General features: G+C 41.5%; 1 protein-coding gene across 1 annotated transcript in view; it reads left to right on the forward strand.

Annotated features, from left to right (window-relative positions):
• Positions 1 to 297: 297 nt before the first annotated feature.
• Positions 298 to 21,494, forward strand: part of syt6a (synaptotagmin VIa) — a 62,835-nt gene continuing 41,638 nt past the window's right edge. The window contains exon 1 of the mRNA XM_063896988.1: positions 298 to 454. Within this exon, the coding sequence (XP_063753058.1) occupies positions 298 to 454 (157 nt within the window). The remainder of the gene's footprint in view (positions 455 to 21,494) is intronic.

The raw sequence follows: 21,494 nt of genomic DNA on the forward strand, positions 1-21,494 counted from the left end.
AACCGTGATTCATTAAGTCCTGGCACATTATTGCACTTAATACAACATGTCCATGCACTCCAACAATGCTGGCCCGGCTTACACACACAAACTGCAACACTCACACACACACACACACACACACGAGAGACAGTGGAGGAAAGAATCAGACTAGGACGGAGACCATCATCTTCTGCATGCTCGGCTGCTGCTGCTGCTGCTGCTGCTGCTGCTGCTGCTGCTGCTGCTGATGTGTGTGTGTGGGTGTGTTAGTTCCCTTGGATGAGCACACACACGGCTGAGGATGCAGCTGGGAGCATGAGTTCTGACCGAGAGGAGTATGACATGGTCTGTCAGAAAGCTGTGACCCTAATTGTTGACCTTTGCCTGCACAACAGCTCGCTGCTGGACCCGGACACCTGTCAGGATTACCTCTTCCTGTTGTCCGGCCACAGCTCTGACCGCAAAGAACTGGGTAAGGACTATAATTAACTTCTGATCTATATCGGGGTGAGAGGCGGCAGCTCCCCCATTGTGCTTTGTACATCTCGTTTCTTGAAAGCTAATTTTAAAGGATTTTGTGTTGCTTTACTTAAATATGAGTGCTATGGAATAATCTTGCTTGTGGTCAGACATGTCGCTGCTCAGACAGAGCTTCCACTGAACCATTAATACATCTTTAATGAGTTTTCGTGACCCCGGGGCACCAGGGAGCAATAGGTGTATAATACAAACTCACATTGACTCCCCCAGTTTGCTCCAGAGAGCAGTGCTTCTTCCGTTAATAGATAAGCCTTCGGGCTGACTAATGCCGGCTGAAGCTGTCCCGACCACTCAGCCTTACAAAGAATAAGAGACAAACCTTTGCACAAAATCTACGTTGTTGCTTCTAAGTGAACAACACGGAGCGGTAATGTGAGTTTAATCTGCTCTGCAAAGTTTCCACATCCTGAATTGAATTTTTATATTTAATCATGAGGGGTGATTTACACATCTGTTGCAGAGTCTTGCATCTGTTGCTCTGGCACTTGAAATGGGCTTCACCCTCTTTAAAGGAATAATCCCTCTCTTGTTAATGGAGCCGCTCCACTCAGGGCTCTTGCAGGAAGTGTGTGCTTTATGTCTTCACTGTGTGTGTATTGTTTTGGGGGGAAAATGTTCCGTTAAATCTGGAGAATTTTGTTTTCGAAGCGGAGTAATCTGGAGAATTTAGTGTTACTGCAGACAACATTTTGAAAGGTGGATTTTAGCTTTATAGGTTTAGAAAGACAAGCATCCCTGAGCCTAAAGACTTTTAGACAGCTGAGCATATTCAATTTGGATTTAAAACTGAGTTTAGAATACCAATACATATGATTTGATACCGATTACATGATCTGTTTCATATGAGATATGTTATCGATAATCATCCAGCTATGTTCTTATGTCTTCCCCGACAAATTAGTTTTTTTAGCTTTGAGAGCAGGTGCACAACACAAAATAGATAATATTTGTAGCTGCACTTTCATGGATGGGTCCCTGTTCAGAGTGCATGTCACACCAATCCCCACCAAATCCACTGTCAGCTCACATCACTCTCAGTGGAGGAATTGAACGTACATCACAGAGCCACTGGCATCCACTACAGAGCTGTGGGGACATTAAATGCCATTGCATGTTATGCATCTGTTGAAGTTAATTACTCCTGTCACATGGAAGCTAAAGACAAGCTGCTTCTTATAATGCTGAAGGATGTGTAGGTTGGGGGGGGGGTGAAATGTTGTTCTCTGTATATGTTTTTCTTTTCTATAATTCATGGTTCCCACTGAGAGCAATGTGTGGTTATAGCGAGTGCTTTTCAGAGTGAAAAGGTTTTGGCTGAGGTAAAAACATATATTCACCTTTTCTCTCTCATAATACATGAGTAACACGTGATCAAAACACTCACACTGACCACAAGGTACAACGTCCCTTCTACCTTTTAAAGCTAAATGTATTTTGTGAAGATGCATCGTTATATTTTTTGGTTCAAGCTGAACTCAAATCAAATTGTACTTTTGCTAAGAAATCAGTTAACTGTATATATAGATGGATACATCATGGGCGATTTGTGTCCTTACTTGTTCAAAATGGACCACAACTGTCCAAAACACTTCCATGAGGAAAACCGTGCCGCGCTTTCAGAAACGATGCAACGGAAAAAAACACAAATGTGCCAAAACACATGCAAATGGAGAAACATCTTAAACAACTTGATCACACGTGTGCAGGGTTTACTAAGAGTGCTGCACAAACGAAAAGCTGCAAGAAGCTCAAAACACAACACAAATGGAGAACCTAAACAGTGATGCACACAGCATGGACCGGAGCGCTTGTTGACGTTCGTGGATTTCAAAAGTTGGCCTCTGCCAGCAGTTTTAGGACAGAAGGAGTGTGAGTTTGATTTATGTTTTCTGCTGCATGTTTGGTACCAGCTGATAATGTCCGTACTAGTAATTGGATTGGATAAAGATCTGTGAAGGCAGGCACAAACAATAGTTCACAGTATCGCTTCAATATAGTGAAAAAAGTCCTAAAAACCGGATGTTTTTTACCCATAATCTGAGATCAAATAAAAATAACTACAACACTTTTTGAAAATGTTTTCATTTGAGCGACAAGAAAAGAGGATAAAAGAGAGAGAATTAAATCTTTACAAGCCTCTACTTTTAAACTGCCTTCACTTTCTTAATGCTGTCGTGTTCATATGGAGAGCAGTCCCCTCAAAAACTGCCACGAGTGCTGGGCTCAAAGTTCAAATTATTTCTACTCTGACCTCAATTGCCACTGACCTTTCACAACGACTGAGATAACAGCTGTATGAAGCAGCAAAGGCTTAAAGTGGAGTAACCACAGAAAGACTAACCTAACTACAGTAGCTTGTTTTAATGCAATGCTTTACGCTCTACCTTAGCAAAGAGCAAATCTCTTATCAAGTGACGGCAGCTGTAGGTTGTTAGCTTAGCTTACTAGCTTCCAATATCCGAGTGCAATACAAAATGAGTGGCAGGATGGGTCCTCACAAATGTTTATATGCAGCAGAAGTCTAAGGGTAATTCAAATGTTATAGGATATACTTTCAATCACTTTACGTGTTTGCAACAAACCCCACGATCCATTCCCACTATTTGTTTTGCTTCATTTGGTCAGTGAAGTGCTTTTTAATGCCCAAGAATAAGTGAACCTGTTGCACTCAAATAGACAGCATGTACAGTCTTCAATCAAATTGTCATTTTCTCGCCACCTCATTAGCGCCGATAGCTTTAATTTGCCACATTTTATCCCCCTGTGACAGCTTTAAAGAGCACATAAGGTTTGAATAGATCTGCAGCTATCAGACACACAGTAGCCGAGTCATGTTACTGCGGCTGTCTGCGCTCCCCGGTGTTGGCTGAGCATCCCCTCGCTGCTTTCAAATCGATTACGATAAACTAAGATTGAGTAATTAGAGAGTCGACTGTCCCGATGCGGCTGGGAGATGATAATCTATTCTGTTTATTGAGCAATTTGTTGAAGTTGGCTGATTGTATCGCAATCAAAGCGGCGCCGGACACACCTGCTGTGCGTGTGAACGACAACACTTTTCCAAGGAGATAAATAAGAGCTCGGATCAGCGTCTCGGACTCTGCTGAGCGAACATTTCTCACTGATCAACTGCCTGCCCCGGGTATTGATATTCACTCCCGGAGCCTTGATACAGGTTACAAAACATTTCCCTTAAGCCGGTGTATCTCCTAAAAAGGCTGGATGCACTTATAACCCACCTACCACCCCCCTCCTGCAAACAAACACAGCACTCACCCTCATTAAAAATTCCTCTTTCATTGTCAGACGCAGCTTCAGGTGTGTGGGCTTTGAAATTTTGATCAGCGTACGCCCTTCTCATCTTGAGGTTTATTAAACCAGACCTTGGCTGGCAGGGGACATTAGCATCAGCGGATCATTCATTTTTTTTGTTTCCACTGGTATCCACTCTCTGCGTGTCGGTGGTATTCACAGGGACGGGATGGTGCATTGCAGGTTGCATCCAAAACATAAAAACAAGAACATCAAATTAACTGCACTGTGGAGATTAGAAAAACCACTGTGCCTTTCAATAATTAATACCCACTGTCTACCGTCTTCTGTGTTTTATTGATACACCATTTCACTGCAGACCACAGAAGAACAGTGTCCACTGCTGCTGTGGAAGATAACAGTCGGAAACATACCCAATGCCGATCCTCAAAGGACTATTATTGCATTCATTAGATTAAAAAAGGAACAGCATCGGTATTTTTCTTATGGCACCCACTCAAGCAAGCAAACAGATCCAATATGCAGAATTAGCTGGGTTTCTGTATTCATCTAGCCCTAATCCTTTCTTTACACCTCAACACAGGAGTGAAGGTATACAGTTATCTTATGTAAGGGTGTTTTCATGACACACTGGCTCCAAAAATCAAACAGTGGGTCAGTGAGTCGCTTCAGATGGGAAAAGGATAATGACGGCAAAGTGGAACACATTTTTCATTACAGTTAATGCGGTAAAGACAAAAGTCAAACAGTGGCTTGAATACCAATCAGCCGTAAGCAGTCTGTGAACAGCATTTTAAACAGAAATGCCTTCATCTGTCTGTCTAAGGGCCCTCTGGTGAGCCACCTCCCCACCCCCTACCACTGCCTACATCTTCAATTTTGAAGCTCTAAAGCAACTGGGATGTCCCCGAAGGTGCTAATTTCAAACGATGTTATTTGCTCCCCAGTTGGACAGCTGTGGAACTATTGTAAATGTGAATCCATGAATAAATAATATCAATCCTTCTTCCTGTACTCGATAGCGCAGACAGCATCACACCGTGTGGTAAGCTCTGTGTTGGTTATTCACAGGACAGTGCGCTCGCTGCATGGCTCACTCTCCTGCAAAGTGCATCAGTGTCATAAATGGCAAAAAGTGTAAGGAAGGACGGGTAATACAGAAACCTGCTGTGCGTTATACAGGCCAGCGCACAGGACAGGGCCTCTGCTGAGATATTGAGTAGAAACATTGGTTTATTGATTAAAGAATGAGGCCCCAAGCAAGCGGAGCACTGAGAGCCTCTCAGGGCGATGAGAGACAAAACAGAGCATGAGAATATTTGCTTTGCCTTCTGCCCCACTGGAGCCCAAGAATATACAACAATTTGATGCTGAAACACAAGCACAAGCCACTTGCTACGCGCCACCCTGCTTGTTTAGTTTAGCTACGAGTGTCAAGCTCAGTGTTCAAGTACAGTATGCAGTTTACGAGAAAACAAGTTCATATGAAACACTTATGTTTTTTAAAAGGATCCTTTAGATAAAAGCAGGCTAGAGAGCGACTGGCTTCTGTGAAGAGAGTCGCTAGCAGGTTTTTACTTCTGTAGCTAGCTTACTAAGCTAACATTAGCTCCATGATTTTGGTGTAAACTAGGCTCAACTGGATGACTTTAAATTGTTCAACGTTACTAAATAATGGACTCTTAACAAGGTATAATTGCTCCCCGAAAGACCAAGTGCCACTGTGGTGTCCCTGAGCAAGACACTGGTTACCTACACTGCTCCCCGGGCGCCGTACATAATGGCAGCCCACTGCTCCTAACACTAGGATGGGTCAAATGCAGAGAACGCATTTCGTTGTCCTAGTACTTGTACTCTGTGCAATGACAATAAAAGTTGAATCTTCATCTTCATCATAATTACACTCCGCCCTTTTACAGTCAAGCAGTGAACATATTCACCAGTTTATACAAGTTAAGGAACAGGAAGTAAGCTAAAAATAAATAGCAGGAAAGAGCCGCTTACGTTAGCTTAAAACTATCATATAGTAGCATCCAGCTTTTACACGCTGTAAAAACACGGCACTGTGGATGTGCTAGTTGAGAGCTTTGCTTTTTAACAGAAACCCCAAAAATTGATTAATACAGTTTCTGTTTTTAATGTTCATGATTTAGCTTTAGAGTTAATGCTAGTTAAGCTACAACTATAACCTAGTAAGCCAAACATGCTAACATTTCCATCTTATTTTAGGAGAACTTAGACGCACTTTTTTATCCTGGTTTGCACTTTTACTCATGTATATTGGCTAATCTCTTTATATCCCAAGTATCACTCTCGTTCCCTCTGACATGGTGTCATTTTTGGGTAGAATCTAAGGAGAGAATGAAATCGTTCCACGTCTTCAGTTTTGCCTCATTTGACTCGCTCATGTCACTGATGTCGAGCTCCCCTCATTTTTCTAACGAAGCCTCGTGTACATCTTCCGTATCAGAGTTTCACTTGCTGGTTTCGGTTCATGTGCTGTAGCTGTTTTGCCGTAATGGCTGTTGAGCTGTCTGTCACGGTGAGAGCTTTAGGGCCTCTGGGGGGCCGACGCTCCTGTCACGCTCACAGTGTTGATGGTGCCGTGTCAGACTTGGGGCCGGGTGTACTTCATCACATAAATGAATGCCAGTCAATTGCTAAATGCAGGAACACTAAAAACACACTGGATTTATCATGATAAAACAAAATCAGAGCTGAGATAAAGACATGACTATCTGCCTGGAGCTGCAAACCAATGGAGGCGTTTCAGGCGAGAAACTCCTTCTGGTGTGAACAGGAAAAGGAAAGCTCCATAGCATAACAGGGCCTCTTTAACATATCTACTAAAACATCCAACTAGATATTATTGTATGCATTCGTGGAAGATTTCAGATCCTTTACTTGAGGAAAAGTACTGATACGTAAATGGCAAAAAAAAAGGGCCTCTTTAACACTTACTGTTACCATATCATCATGCAGTTTTTGTGTTGTAAATTTGAAAGTAAAATATAGTTTGAAAAGTAAAACTTTAATACAAACCTTTCTTTATTTGTATTGGGAGAACAATAAGCCTATGGGTAACAGGGGGAGTAGCAGTTGATTAACAACTTTGTTATAATGTGAAACCTTTAACATATTTCACAGCTAGGATATGCCAACAACTGCAGGTATTAAGTTAGGAAACAAAAGGCTTTTGGAAAGGTTATGTGCTATTGAAGAATGCATTAAATGTTGAGTCAGGGGTACTTAAAGGGTAGTTTTGGGGTTGGAAGCAAACATTTTGAAAGAATGAGGGACTTGTCAGTCATTTATGGAGGATAGTAACGCACAATATTTACAACACAATAGGGGACTATAGGAAAAACACTGGCTTACTGCAAAGGCGGTTTAGCCAACCTTGCTATGATCTTTAGATTGACTGCAGTGCAGTAAAAACAAATGCTTTAACTCATAGCAAGTGAAGTGACTATCAAGCGTTATGGTTCTCGTAAAGATGTGTGTGAGGAACAACACACATGGGGTCCAGCCAACAGAAGGGTGTGAAGTGCTTTATCTGTTGCCTCTGGGTGAAGGATGTGAGATATTTTCATTCAACTGTATCTACCCGAAGGATACGACAAGATAATGAGGAGTAGGTCTACTAAATTAAAACTTTATGCACTAATTAGATAGAGACGTTGCACGCATGAAAGGCTACATTAAATACAAATACCAACGCTTAAGGGGCAAACCAAGGGTGTAATATGGATGCAGCGTGGCATAGCTTTATACTATGATGCCAAGAGGGCACTGTATTCTGCTGCCACGTGTTGTGACAGTGATTGAAGATGTTTTTGTTCTTTAAAAATAGAGGGAGTTGAGCCAAAGGGGAAGAGCGACACTTTATATATAAGACAGTCCCTTATAGAATGTGTAGGATGCCTTTTTCTCGGGTTTAGGAAAGTATGCTTTAGTGTCGGCCTATAAAACCTGTGTGGTCGTACGCTGCCAGAAACAGTTTTAGTCACAGTGCACCTAGAACATACGGTGCCTCGGGCCCTCGTTCCTTTAAGACTATATCATTCCCATTTCCTGGAATCTCTGCTGCTTCCTATATTTTGTGTTTTCACTTATACTGCCATTAACAATCCCCCGAGGAAACATGACCCACGAGAAGTACAATCAGGCTGGATGGGAGATGGGGCAAGGACAAACTGAATAACAGCCTCATGAAAAAACACTCTGAGGCATGGGAGCGAAGTGTGTCCAGCATGTCAATGTGTGTGAAGGTGTGATTTCTGTAGGCAGTTGGCAGAACAAAAGGCTTTTGAACAATGTGTATCTTCACAACTAAACACAGAGATGTTTTTTTTCCTCCTTTTTCTTTGAACACAACAGAGGAATAGAGACTTGCAGTTTGAGGTCTGTTGTGACATTTCATCCTCTGATTATATTAGCGCCCTCTGCAAAGCAGCTGCAGCCTGCACTGTCTGAAATTACGTTACCTAAGCTGACAGGAATTGATGGACTGACCTTACAGCTCGTCCACCGGCGGAAAATTGGTGGAGGGTTCACTGCGAAACGAAAACAGTTGTGCATCTGTGTTGCATTTGTATCACTAATATTAAATCAGTGAGGCATTACACTGTGAAGATCAGAGGAGTAAGGTGTTCTTGGAAACTGCAACTTAAAGAAGCTTAAGATTTGGAAGATATAAATATACAAAAAACTTCCTCATATACAATAACATATACAACATATTAGTATCACCTCATACCAGCACTCACTCTGGGAGCCATGTTGCATTATTCATCAACAGATTTGTCTGTGACATTTGCATATTTCAATTATCTGTTGGATGCAGTAAATACACATCCAGATATAGATTCATTTCTAACATAATTACTTGGAATTCATTATTTCTGAGGCAGCGGCTGTGGACGTTTTTCCAAGAAAACAAATGGGAAAGAAATGAGGAGTAGAACATTTTTTAAACATATAAATGATTCTAAAAGATTGGATAACAGGTGGCGTCCAACTTTTGAGACATATCATTCTCTTTAAATTGCTGCTGGATGAAAAGAAAGTTAACTGGATTAAACATATCAAAGGAAGTTGTAGAAAAGAGGTCAAAAGAGGACATCATATGCTCCTTTTCAGGTTCATATTTGTGTTTTCTCCCTCTCTGGGACATGTCTCCATGCTCTAATGTTCAGAAAGCTCTTTATTTTCTCATCCTGCCTGTGCTGCAGCACCTCTTTTCACCCTCTGTCTGAAACCAGAGCCCAGTCTGCTCTGATTGGTTAGCTGGTCGTCTCAGTTGTGATTGGTCGACCTCTTAGAGCTGTCCCGCCCCTAACCCTATCACCTACAATGTGTTGGAGCGCTAGCCAATAGAAGTGCGAGTGCTACATAGCGATGTCACTATGTTACCGAAGTAAACAAAGGAGTCCAATGGAGGCGTTTCAGGCGGTGGGGGGAGTGTGTTGGGGAGAAAAGGGAGGAACACGTTTTTTTTTTGCAAATGCAAAGACATTTTAAACAGTAGAATGCCCCACAAATTGACAAATTCAATACAGGTGCGTAGTGGAAGATACTATTTTGGGCCCGGGAGTAAAAGGCTCCTTCAGTTTTCCTATAAAAAGTGTTTCACAGTTGGAGTACTTCTACAGCTCTGATTGACAAAAACTGTTCTGGTTAAATCATTAGGATAAAAGATAAACAAAAATATCTAAAACTTTGTTAAAAAGCTAAAAGAACAAGCCTGTGTTCACCAATATTTTCAGGGAGAAGTTAACCACAACTCTAAAAGTGACCAGCAATATTGAAGCATCTTAACTTCCACTATTTCCTCCAAATTAAGGTCAAAATTACAACGTTATTTCCAAGAAAACTTTCAAAAACAAATAAGTAACAAGCTTGTAAAATAAGATTGGTCCTCAGCATTATACTGCAGACTTTTAATTGTTTTCACGTCTGGAAAAGCTGCTGATCAGCATATGTTCCACATTACGATTTTAATATTAATCATTTATAATTACATGAAAATCTGTCTGGTGATCGGCGTGGTGAATGTCTCCGTGTGGCATTAATAATACAACAGGTAATAAGTGTTGGGAATGAGTCAGCCTAATTTACAAGTAATAACCTGGGGGTCACTTATGGAAATCTCTCCATGTGAATATGTTTTTCCAGATGCTAATTCCTGCCCTGGTAGATCATATCCCCCCCCCCCCCCCCCCCCCCCGCCCCTCTTTGACAAGCTAATCCCTAGCCAAGCGTGTAATTAAGAACACAGCCGGTAAAACTGTGGGCCGCGACGCATGCGAGTGACATGACAGTGAAGCAGAGCGCTCAGTGAGGACACTAATCACCTGTCATAGGCCGCTACTGACCAAACACGGGCACTAATGCATCCCATGAGGCACCTCTGGATGAAGACAGGGGGAGAGGAGCATGACTGAGGAATGAGCGGAGCATCATTATCAAGTGATGGCAATGTCTACTGCGACAAAACGTGGATGTGTGTGTTTTAAAACGTTGCATCAAAGTGTTGGAGAATAGGTTTGTAGCCTCAGGCCTCCTTTTACAGCGAGGCATAGGTATCACATCTCTGCATTAGCATAATAATATAATAATCACTTCATTGCAGAGTGGAAATGGTGCAGGTACCCGAGGGTTTGTTACTGGGAGTATATCTGCAGCTACATGGAAATATGTTTCTGTGGTTGATAGATGAAACCACAATCAATAAACTAGTTTGAATAAATCTATTTTTACTTACTTGATTACATTTGTTTAGGTGAATCATACATATATAAATATGGTCTGCATGTCATGTGTGTGTTTCTGGTCTTGGGCTATGTGGTAGCGGGGTGTGGTTAGGGTGCCGGCTGCTGGAGTGGTAGGAGTGGCTCAGCCGGAGGCCAGACAGCTGATCAGAATCAGGTAATGAGGGGCGGATTAAAATCATGGTCGTAACCTGGTCCTGGGCTCTTTTGCAGTAGACGGGGGCCTGAGTGAGGACTGTTTCCCCTCGCCCGCAGGACAAGAGCCACTAATCGCCAGTACCATTGTGAAAGTACTGTTCCGCAATAAAGATTTCAGTTTGTTTCAAAGTACCGAGTGGTCCTTCCATCATTGGGAACGTAGGTGTGAGCCCGAACGCTCACAGGCTATTATTTAACTCTGTGTGTGAGCTGGAATTGACATCTTATCATTAACGTGCTTCGTCTGTTGCCTGCTAAAATATAAAATAACTAAAGCACGGCATACGGTCTTTAAAATGGCTAAAATTATAAGTTTATACACATTAAAAACAACGTCAAATGACCATTTTATAATAAGAAAAAGATCTCATTTCTAGCTGAATCCATAGAGAATTAGGAGCAAAATCTGCTCGATTAAAAAAGAATTGTAGTTTTTATTTTTGCTGTCTTGATTCACTTTGAACCCTCTGATAGGCCCCTGCATGTTGTTTAGTTTTAGAGTGTCTTAACGAGAGTGGAGCAAGTTAAACGCGGACTTCACAAGCAAAACAATGCGCTGAAAGGCACTAAAAGCTTTATTAAAACAAGCATTCATTTGACCTAATGGTTTCAAGTCAAACCTTTTGATTTCTGGGTTAAAAGTAAGTGATTTTTATCTACAGGATCTTCCTCTGTCGGCGTTTCATTTAATTAAAAAAACAACTATGTTCAAGGAAATCTTCAGTAAAGGTGGTCAAATATAAGGTCTAGTGTTTACATTTTTTACAACCTTTTGTCATTTGCAAGTTCCTTCATCATTTCAAGTGTTAAGTGCACTTAAACATATCAGTGGTTTTAGCCCCTATGTATGGCTCATGGACTGTCCTTGGCTGGTTTTCCACAAGTGTTTTCTGGTTATTATACAGCTGTTGCTGCAATGATTGAATACCCTTTTGAGAATACCAATCACGTAATTTCACTGTGGACCCACTCCCATGCTGCTGTGTGGTCTCTGCGTACCGACAGGATCCAGACCATAATGACTCTTTACAATGCAAATATAGCACTTTAAGGGAGGTGCTCTTAAAGCCACAGCCTCGGTGGCATATGATCATTCTGAAGTGGGAACGTGTCAGAGAGCCGCCCTGCATACAGAGTGCAGTCGCTCTGAGAGGAAACCACTTCAAGGAGGAGCCGTAATATCCGGCCTCTGCCTGACCTGATCAAGAACTGACATAGTATCTCTGCAGAGAGCGTCTGGGTTTCAGCTTTATCAGGATCGCTATTGAGGAAAATATTCATCACTAGCCAGGTTTACAGCCAACGCAACACTTAAAGGGGCCCTGTTGTGTTCTTGGTTGGTTTTCCCTTTCCTGTAGTGTGTTATATAGGTTTTTGTGCCCGCCTGAAAAGCCTCCATTGGACTCCTTTGATTACTTCTGGAACATAATGACATCACTATGTCACAATCGCACTGCTATTGGCGAACACTTCAACACATTGTACGTGATAGGCTAAGGGGCGGGACATCTCTAAACGGTTGACCAATCATAACAGAGCCGGCCAGCTAACCAATCAGAGCAGACTGGGCTCTGGTTTCAGACAGAGGGTGGAAAGAGGTGCTGCAGCACAGGCAGTATGAGAACAATAAAGAGCTTTTTGAACATTAAAGCATGGAGACATGTCCCAGGAGAGGAACAAAATACAAACATGAACCTGAAAATAAACATTATTTGTCCTATTCTAAATGGCATCGATTAGGTGCAAGTTTTAGTTTTTAGTTTCTAAAGTTCAACTTCAGCCACAATAACAAGTCTATAATAAACTGCGTCACCAAAATACTCAGATGCTTAAGGAGGAAGCTGTCATTGAAACTCAAACCAAAATGAATGATCCCACAGCTGCAGCAGCCTGAAGTCATACATTTCTATTTTAACAGACCTTCAATCCAGAGCGCCGCATTTCAAATGTGCAGTTTTTACTATTTCCCACCAGATTGAGACAGTTTTTCATGTTTGCACTATAGGGAGCTCTGCAGGCCAATGTAACAGATGTAGTGTGTGTGTGTGTGTGTGTGTGTGTGTGTGTGTGTGTGTGTGTGTGTGTGTGTGTGTGTGTGTGTGTGTGAGTGTGTGCGGCTAGAGGATAGAAACTATATTCTAATTCAGGTCACAGTACCCTATCACTGACTCCCCCAACACACACACACACACACACACACACACACACACACACACACACACATACACATATACACACACACACTCACACACACACACACACACACACACACACACACACACACACACACACACACACGCGTATGTATAAGCGTATGTGTGGGGATGTCCTTCTGTGATTACATGCATGTGATTGCCTGACCTGAGGAGGCGACAGCGAGTGTGTCTCATCACGTTGCTGCTCATTGACTCCGATGGAAGAGCCTTTGGTCGACTTCCTGTCCTTCTGCCTCTGATTGTTTATTATGGTCAATTTCTTTATTTGAAAAATAAATCTTGTTTAAAAGACTATCATTTGAACAGTTGAGATTCTTTAGTCTAACACATGTTGTTAAATTCCTTGTGAAAGTGAAAAAAACTAGAGCGACCTCCAAAGTATAATTCAATTTGTTGTATTTTTTTGCAATGAATATCAACAATGACATCATGTTGTCAACTTGTAATTTAAAGGGCAACAGCGTATTGAAAGTGGATGACAACAAGTTGGTAAAAGTATTCATCTTTATGAAAGTGGAAAGAATATTTAGGGCATTTTTAGGCCACATACGTTTTTGGTTCTCTAAGGACAAGGCAACTTTTTAAAGTGAGGTAAATTACTTCTTCCATCACTTTTCATTTGCCTTTCGATGTTTAGTTACAACTCCTCCATCTTCACAGGATACCATAACGACAGGACCTAGAAATATATATTTCTTTATGTTTTTTTGTATGAATTATATATTTTTCCAGATTAATAGTTTAATAATTATGTGGATTTTTTTCTAATAATTATCATTATTTTATGTGTCATTTATGAGAATCTATTTAAATATGTTTGTAGGTATGTGCGTGTATTTACTGTATATCTAGTTTTATCTTTTTTTAATATATATTTATATTATTAGTATTTTATTAATTATATATTTTCTTTTTTCTTTAATTCATGTAAAAAAACACATGATTTTGGATTACAGCAATATGATATGGTGCGTGTCTTTGTTTGGTTTCACTTTATCTGCCTGTAAATACACACGTTCTGTATTATGATCAAAGAACATGATGGAAAATCAAAGTAAAGTAAAAGAAGAAACAGAAAATCAGAAATGCTGCGCTGCACTACGACATGAACCTGGAGTCATTTGAAATGCTAGATCCTGTAACCACTTTTGCTCCTTCAGTAAAGCAGCATGAAGACCCCTGATGCTCTCATGCCTCCACCTCCTGAGTCCAGCTTTAACATCCTTCCCAAGTTCCCACACAGTTCCAGTTCAGCCCTGCTGATGCATGGGAGGATTTCAGGGCTGTGTATTAAATCTCCTCTGGCGAATACCTGAGCGGATTCTGATTTAGATTTTTATTCTCTCAGCATCCGTCACTGGGGAGCAGAGTCCTCCAGCCTTCAGCTTAGTTCCCTTTGAACTCTACTTACATTTTCTCGGTGGGTCACCCGCAATAAGCAGATCCAATGTGTTGTTGGGGCCTTGGAGGACAGCAGGCTCCTGATGCATGGTCCATTAGAAAGATGAATTGTGCTGAGTGCAGATCCGGTGAGGATTGACCCTGAGGAAGGTGTGTTGGTATTCAGACCCTCGCGCCTTCACTGGCTGCAAGACACCATGTCAGGCAGCCTGACAGAATAAAATGTTTACCCAGATATGTCACGAACCACATCCATGAGATTCAAAGGATGCACGATCTGGTAAAAATAGCAAAACGCGAGTATTTTAGTGGATATTTGAATTACGGTGCAAAACTCTTTGATCAGTCATAACTTTTCTCGCTATCGTTGAAATATATTATAAGCATCATGGTGTTAGGAGGATCTGCAAACAAATAGGTTCTGATAAGTCTGGGGAATAGGATTTGTAGGTTGGGATCTCTCTGCAGCTCCACAATACTTCATTTAAAATGGTATTTCACACACGTTTAGCCTTTAAGAAATACTGAGCTTCCGGTAGTTTACGGTGGCTGAGAGAGGATAAGCGTTGCAACAGCCCCAAACTTTTACATTAGGAGAAACGCGTTGCACCTTTAAAAACTATGCAAATAAAAATACAAAAATGTCCCAAAACATATGCAATAATAAAGAAACATGTAGACCAACAGGACAGAACATGCAAAGCTTTTTCTAAAAGTGCTGCATAAACAAATCAAAAACACTGCAAGAAGCTAAAAACAGAACAGAAATGGGAACACTAAAAAGTGGTGCACACAGCTGGGACCGGAGCGCCCGTTGACGTTCGGGGATTATAAAGTTGGCCAACTGTCACTGTGGTTGGAATCTTAACTAAAATGTAAGTTTTATTGTCTTATTCTATCAATGTGATCGCATAAGTCCTTCTGATATTATTGCATATCTGCTGTAAGCTAGCTAGCTAACATTGCTAATTCTCTGACAATGATAGTTGGCTGACAATTGTCTCCTCAAGTTGGTGACTGTTTTCTAAATGCTGCACAGTGTTGTCAAGTTGGTGAGGATGTTTCTTTATTTGCATCTGTTTTGGCACATTTCTATATTCAAATTGTTTTAAAGTGTAGCGCACTTCTCCAAATGTTGGGCCGATGTAACCCGTTTGCACCTGTCGGCCACCATACTCGTTGACACTACAGGTTTCAAGGTTTCAAGGTTTCAAGGCTTTATTTGTCATATGCACAGCAGATACAGCGTATATGTTGGCAATGAAAATCTTATGTCGCGTGCTCCTCCAACAACTCAACATACATGGTGCAAATAACATAAATAAAATAGTGCAAAAAGAGAGAAGAATAACTCCCAATCAAGCCAATCTAGTTTTATCTGCACAACACGTGTAATAATAGAACTGAAAGAGGGATTTGCATTCATGGAGTGTCTGTTGTTGAACAAGGATTAAAGGCAAGTTCAATTCCAAATGGCACCGATTTATAAAATCGTTTTGTGAGAAAAGCTGAAACTCAGTTGACATCGGGATATATTTGAGGGCATGTGAGGTAAGCCCAATCAGATCTATGCTTTTCTCTTCCAAAGCCCATTTTGACAGGACACACTGACTTTATCACCACGAAAAGAGGGATAAGGAGCGCAGGAGACCTTTTCTCCCAGGAGTATATTTGGGCTCCTAAGTGTCTCCTTGTGTGAGAGGTTATGAACTGCAGTGAGAGGTGATCTGAAATGAAACCCAGCATGGAGGCGGAAAAAAGTGCTTCTGTTTCTGGAAAAAAATGTTGCCTGTGCAAAGAAATGTAAATTGATGTGATGGTTGAAAAATGAAATAGGAATAGAGAAAAGATTAAAGCCTCTGTGTAGGAAGGAACACAAATGCATCCTGTTGTAGTTTAACGGAGGCCTACAGCGAGCAGCGGGAGATCTCTGAATGTTTTGTGAAGGTGAATTCAGAAGAATAAATTGGTCCGGAGGATTGTTGTTAGTGGCTGCAACTGTGTTAAACATTTTGGAGGGAGAAAGAAAGTTCAGAGGGATGGGTTTGTGGATCCCTGGAGTATAAATGAATACGACTAAATGGTACAAACAGCACTGAATACGGTAAATGTTTGGTTTCCAAGAGGTGGACAAAATGTTCTTTGCAAGGAGGGCATACAGGTTTTGGTTTCCTGTAGTGTTCTATAGGTTTTAGTGCATGTAAATGGTCTGCAAAGGCTGAAATATCTGTGTTCCGTACAGGGCTGAAACGCTTCCATTGGACCCCCTTTGTTAACTTCCTGAACATAGTGACATCACTTTGTACACAAACACTTCTATTGGTTAGCATTCAAACGCATTGTACGTGATAGGCTAAGGGGCGGGACATCTCGAAGAACGATCACAACAGAGCCGGCCAGCTAACCAATCAGAGCAGACTGGGCTCTGGTTTCAGACAGAGGGTGGAAAGAGGAGCTGCAGCACAGGCAGTATGAGAAACATAAAGAGCTTTCTGGACATTAAAGCACAGAGACATGTCCCAGGAGAGGAGCAGAACACAAATATGAACCTGAAATTGAGCAGAATAGAGTTTATAGAGTTATATACTGACCTATGAAGGGTATCAGGAAAAGCAAACATCATGGGAGTAAAGTAAAGTCAGTTACAGGAGAGCCAGCAGAGCAGAACAGACAAGAGCTCCCCAAAAAGTAAGATTTCAGGGGTCTGGAAAACCTTTAGGATTAGTAATGTCACGAACACTAGGGAAGTTCTCTCTAACCTTCTGATCAGGTTGGAAAAAACATTGAATAAACCATCGATGCGCTCCCTTCTCTGCTTGGATGGCTGGAGGCATCATTAAATATTACATAAGGTCGGCCTACACATGCAAAGGTCAAGATTCTTTATTTTGCAGCAGTCTCCAACAGACTGCCCCCACATGAGCCGAGCGGGTATCTCCTCATCTTATAGTCCGTATGTTCTAGCAGCTAGCTTCACGCAATATCAAATCGTAAAAAACTCACAACCTTTTCTTCAACAATCTGAGCAGGGGTGGAAGAAGCAATCCTTGAATGGATTAAAAGTTCAATTACATTAATGTAAAAATGAGTATTTGCACTCAAAAGTTATGCATTAAACCTTTGATTTAAGTAAGTAGTATTTTAAAAAATCTAATTAGGGGAGCAAGCAAAATCAAAGAGGTGGCGAGGTGATTAACGCCAGAGGAAGAATACATAATACAATTCAAATGAAAATGGAAATACTTAAATAAACAAGTTAAGCTACCCAGAGTTGTGCTCTATACCACCGTTTCTTTAATAAGTGTAAGTCCTCCATTCATTCACAAAAACAAAAGTGTGTGAGCAACTAAATATACTAAAGGTACCAAAAGTGAAAGTACTGATTATGCAGATCGGTCCCTTTTTAGAATAACAAATATATGATTAATGTTGAGATATGTTCATCACTTTAATATTGCAGCTGGTGAAGAGGAGCTTATTTTAAGATAGATAGAATGGGAGGATGAAACCCTCTTTATTAGTCACATACATGCACACAGCAGAGCACACACAGTGAAATGTGTCCTCTGCATTTAACCCATCCTAGTACTAGGAGCAGTGGGCAGCTATTGTGCAGCGCCCGGGGAGCAATGGGGAGGGGGGATTGGAGGTGTCCGGTGCCTTGCTCAAGGGCACCACAGCAGGGCCTAGGAGGTGAACTGGGACCTCTCCAAGTAGCAGTCCACTTTCCATATTGCAAGTCTGTTCGGGGACTTGAACCAGGCGACCCTACGATTCCCAGTCCAAGCCCCTACTTACTGAGCCACTGCTGGACGTACTGCATATACTGCAGGATAGCGTCATTCATAATTAAAAGACATCGTTTATTTAGTAATTGCATTATTAATACCAATCTTAAAAGCTAGTTTTTATTTGGGGTTTTATTTTTTGGTATTTTTCTTCAACTAATTCAATAATTGGATACAGCGAAGGTAGAGGTGTTAGTGGAATAAGGCGGGTGGGCAGAAAGCATGACTGGTGCAATTCATCACATCTTATGCAAAATAACTACAAGCCTGTAAAGATTAATTAAAGCCTCATGGTAAGTCTTCATGTACCGGGGCTGAAAGTTCTAAAAGTATATCAGAAAAAGTGTATACAACAACATATACAAATCTTTAAATAATCATATTCAAAGATGAACCAAAGTCCATGAAAGTCAATTGTTTAGTTTCCTGAGTTCCCTGAACTGTAGAGACAGTATTGGAATTGGTGGTTAATCAAAGTTTGTATAATATTCCTCAACTTTGATCTGAATGGTTGATGAGAAAAAGTACACGAGAGGTTCGGGTTTGAGTAGTAAAAGAATAAAGCAGCATAAAAGGGACTCAAAACTGAGTCACTGTACCTCTCACCACTGCTTTGTGGGACACATCTCAGCCCGGTTTTCTCCTCGCTTCACTGAAAACTGCCATAGCTATTTCTCTGTTTAGCCCCCTGGGTAGACATCTAGCCTGAGTGCCCCCCTAATCAGTCTTAATCCACTTACGTTCGTCAGCTACAGATGCTCGTGTTACTGCTCCGGAGGGATTGCTTTTATCCACCTATCACCGGGGTGAATCACCACCTTGTGTGATCGGCGACCCCGACATCAGCTTTCATCGAGTGTGTTTTTTTGTTGCTTTCCCAGTTTCCTCGGGCATTCAAACCACCTGGGCTGACTTTCAATTGTGTTTGCTGCTGTTTCCCAGCTATTTTACCTTTCTCAGTCGCCACGCTGTGCTCCATTCTGCAGCAACAAGCATGTCAAAGGGCACCATGGTGACCTTATTCTCTTCAAAACAAGCCTAGACAAAGAACACATTTTCCCGTGCTCATGAGACGGCCCCTTCAAGGCCACCTTCGACATCGTCATCGTCAGACAAGAATACCATTTTCTGCCTGCAGCTTGCAATCAATTAACTCGGGAACAGAGAAAGAAAAGGAGACCTTCAATCCTCCCCTTTATTCTTCTAGTGGTTCACCTGAAATGCTTTCTGCAGGTTTAGCCGTAAACAAATCGCCTGCTGAATCCCCAACTCCGCTAAATGAGTTTATTGGAGGTTTGCAGAAGTGCTGGAGGATTACCACAAGTGTGATACAACATGCAACACATTCAGGGCCTTCGGGTGCTTTGCTACCAGCCACAGAGCCACCTGATGACCCTCATTACTCCATCTCTTATCTCATGTTTGCCTTAGATGATTTCTTTGCAGCTGGCTGGAGTTTCTGTGGTCTGGAATAGTGTATGTATGTGTGCTTTGTTATTTATCCATTCCATTCTGATGACTTTTTCATTATATTTTTGCAATTCTGCTGGACATGCTGTCACTTTTTCATGCATGACTTTCAATAATGGTAGAGCGCCCTTACTCCGTTTCTTTTGAGCGTTTTACGAACATATGTGCGCTCCATAAAATGGGTTAGGCTCACAACCCTTATGCTAAGAGATGAGAAAAGTGTGGCGAAATATGAGATACGATACGATACAACACGATGTGAAACGATACGACTCAATACTTAAATGTCAGATCAAGTCAGAAATGTTTCTTGCATCAAAGTAGCTCCATTTGCAACCTCAACAAGGAAGAATATTCAAGACAAAAACATGAAAACATCAGGGAAAGAAATCTATCGCATCATGCATAAGTCTGTAGTTTTCCTCCCACTGTTGCAAGAAAGTTAAGGGAGCAGTAATAGTTCATAGTTTAAAGTACTCACCTCCTTTTGGAGCTCTGCAGTCCTGCAAAATCGTTTTCTATTGAACAGCGTTTAGGGACGACGGAGGGCCTGAAAAACACAAGCACATCAGTGTCAGAGTCCAACTAAAGACCAAGGCATACAAACATTTGAACATGTTCTTATTCTGTGTTTTCTGAGGCCATGCTGCTCGGATGGTCCCACACATTTTGATAACATGTTATTTTCAAGGACAGCAAGGACACTTTTTATGAAAGGCACATACGTTGGTTAAGAGCATTTTTAATCGGCTGATATTTATACAAAAACGGGCTTCAAGATTGGAAATCAGACATTAAGCTCCCCCATATTTTCTGAATGGTATGATCTGTTGTTTCATGACCACGTTTTTCCACTGCAACCATGGCCCTACTGAAACCTTTAGGCGCATAGTTTATGTAAAACACAGAAAATACTTAAGATGAGATACCACTCAGATTTTGCGTCGGATTTGGAGCTTCGTATCAACATAGCTGTATCTAAGACGCTTGTATTTATTTCCACCACGCATCTGTGCATCTTTAACCTCCTACCTGATATGTGTACCCTCAGGAGTTGGTGAACATGAGATAAAATATACTGAATATCGGACTCACATTTGTCATGTGTCAGGACGCACGACTCCAAACGAATGCTAATGTTGTCGTGTATTTTCCAGATGTGTCAATGGGCCAATTCTTTGCTCGCATATGTTTTCTGTTTCTCCCAAGGTGGAAATCAATTAATGATGCTTTACGACGGCTTAGATTGAGATGTTGACCTTTAATTACCCCGCTGTAATTAAGTCAGATTAATGTAATAGCCAGGGATACAATAAGTTGGAATGTGAAGCACGATTTGTGTGTATCAACATTCAAAACATGGCAAGCTGACCATGCATTACAGCCATCTCTCAATGCAAGATGCAAATCATATGTAGGACAGCAGTTCGTCTTTTTTTTTTAGGGGGGCTCATGGGTATTGTGCGTGGCTACATACTGGCATTGGTTTGGCTGACACTCATCAGCAGTCCACCTTTCGCTGAGGCATCACGCTCCCTCCGCTTACACCCATCAATGCCCCATCAAGATGCTGTCCGGCCGCTGTCAGCCGATTGTCATGCCGCTCGCTTCTTATAACCCAATCTGTCATGCATTGTTAATGTCTGAGAAACATTGTTGTGTTTGCTGTTTTGCAGCAGCTACATCACAGGGAGCGATGTGACTCCACTGCAGGATTATGGGTGCATCTGCTTTTTTGGTGTTGGGAGTTTTTTGGGGGGTTTTTGGCTTACACACGCTCGATTAGATTTGATTTTTTTTTAAAGAATGAAAGCGCGACGCTGTACTGTAAGTCGAAATCACATTAAGCCTCT

Source organism: Eleginops maclovinus, chromosome 1 (assembly GCF_036324505.1).
Source record: "Eleginops maclovinus isolate JMC-PN-2008 ecotype Puerto Natales chromosome 1, JC_Emac_rtc_rv5, whole genome shotgun sequence".
In the NCBI taxonomy this organism is placed as follows: Eukaryota; Metazoa; Chordata; class Actinopteri; order Perciformes; family Eleginopidae; genus Eleginops; species Eleginops maclovinus.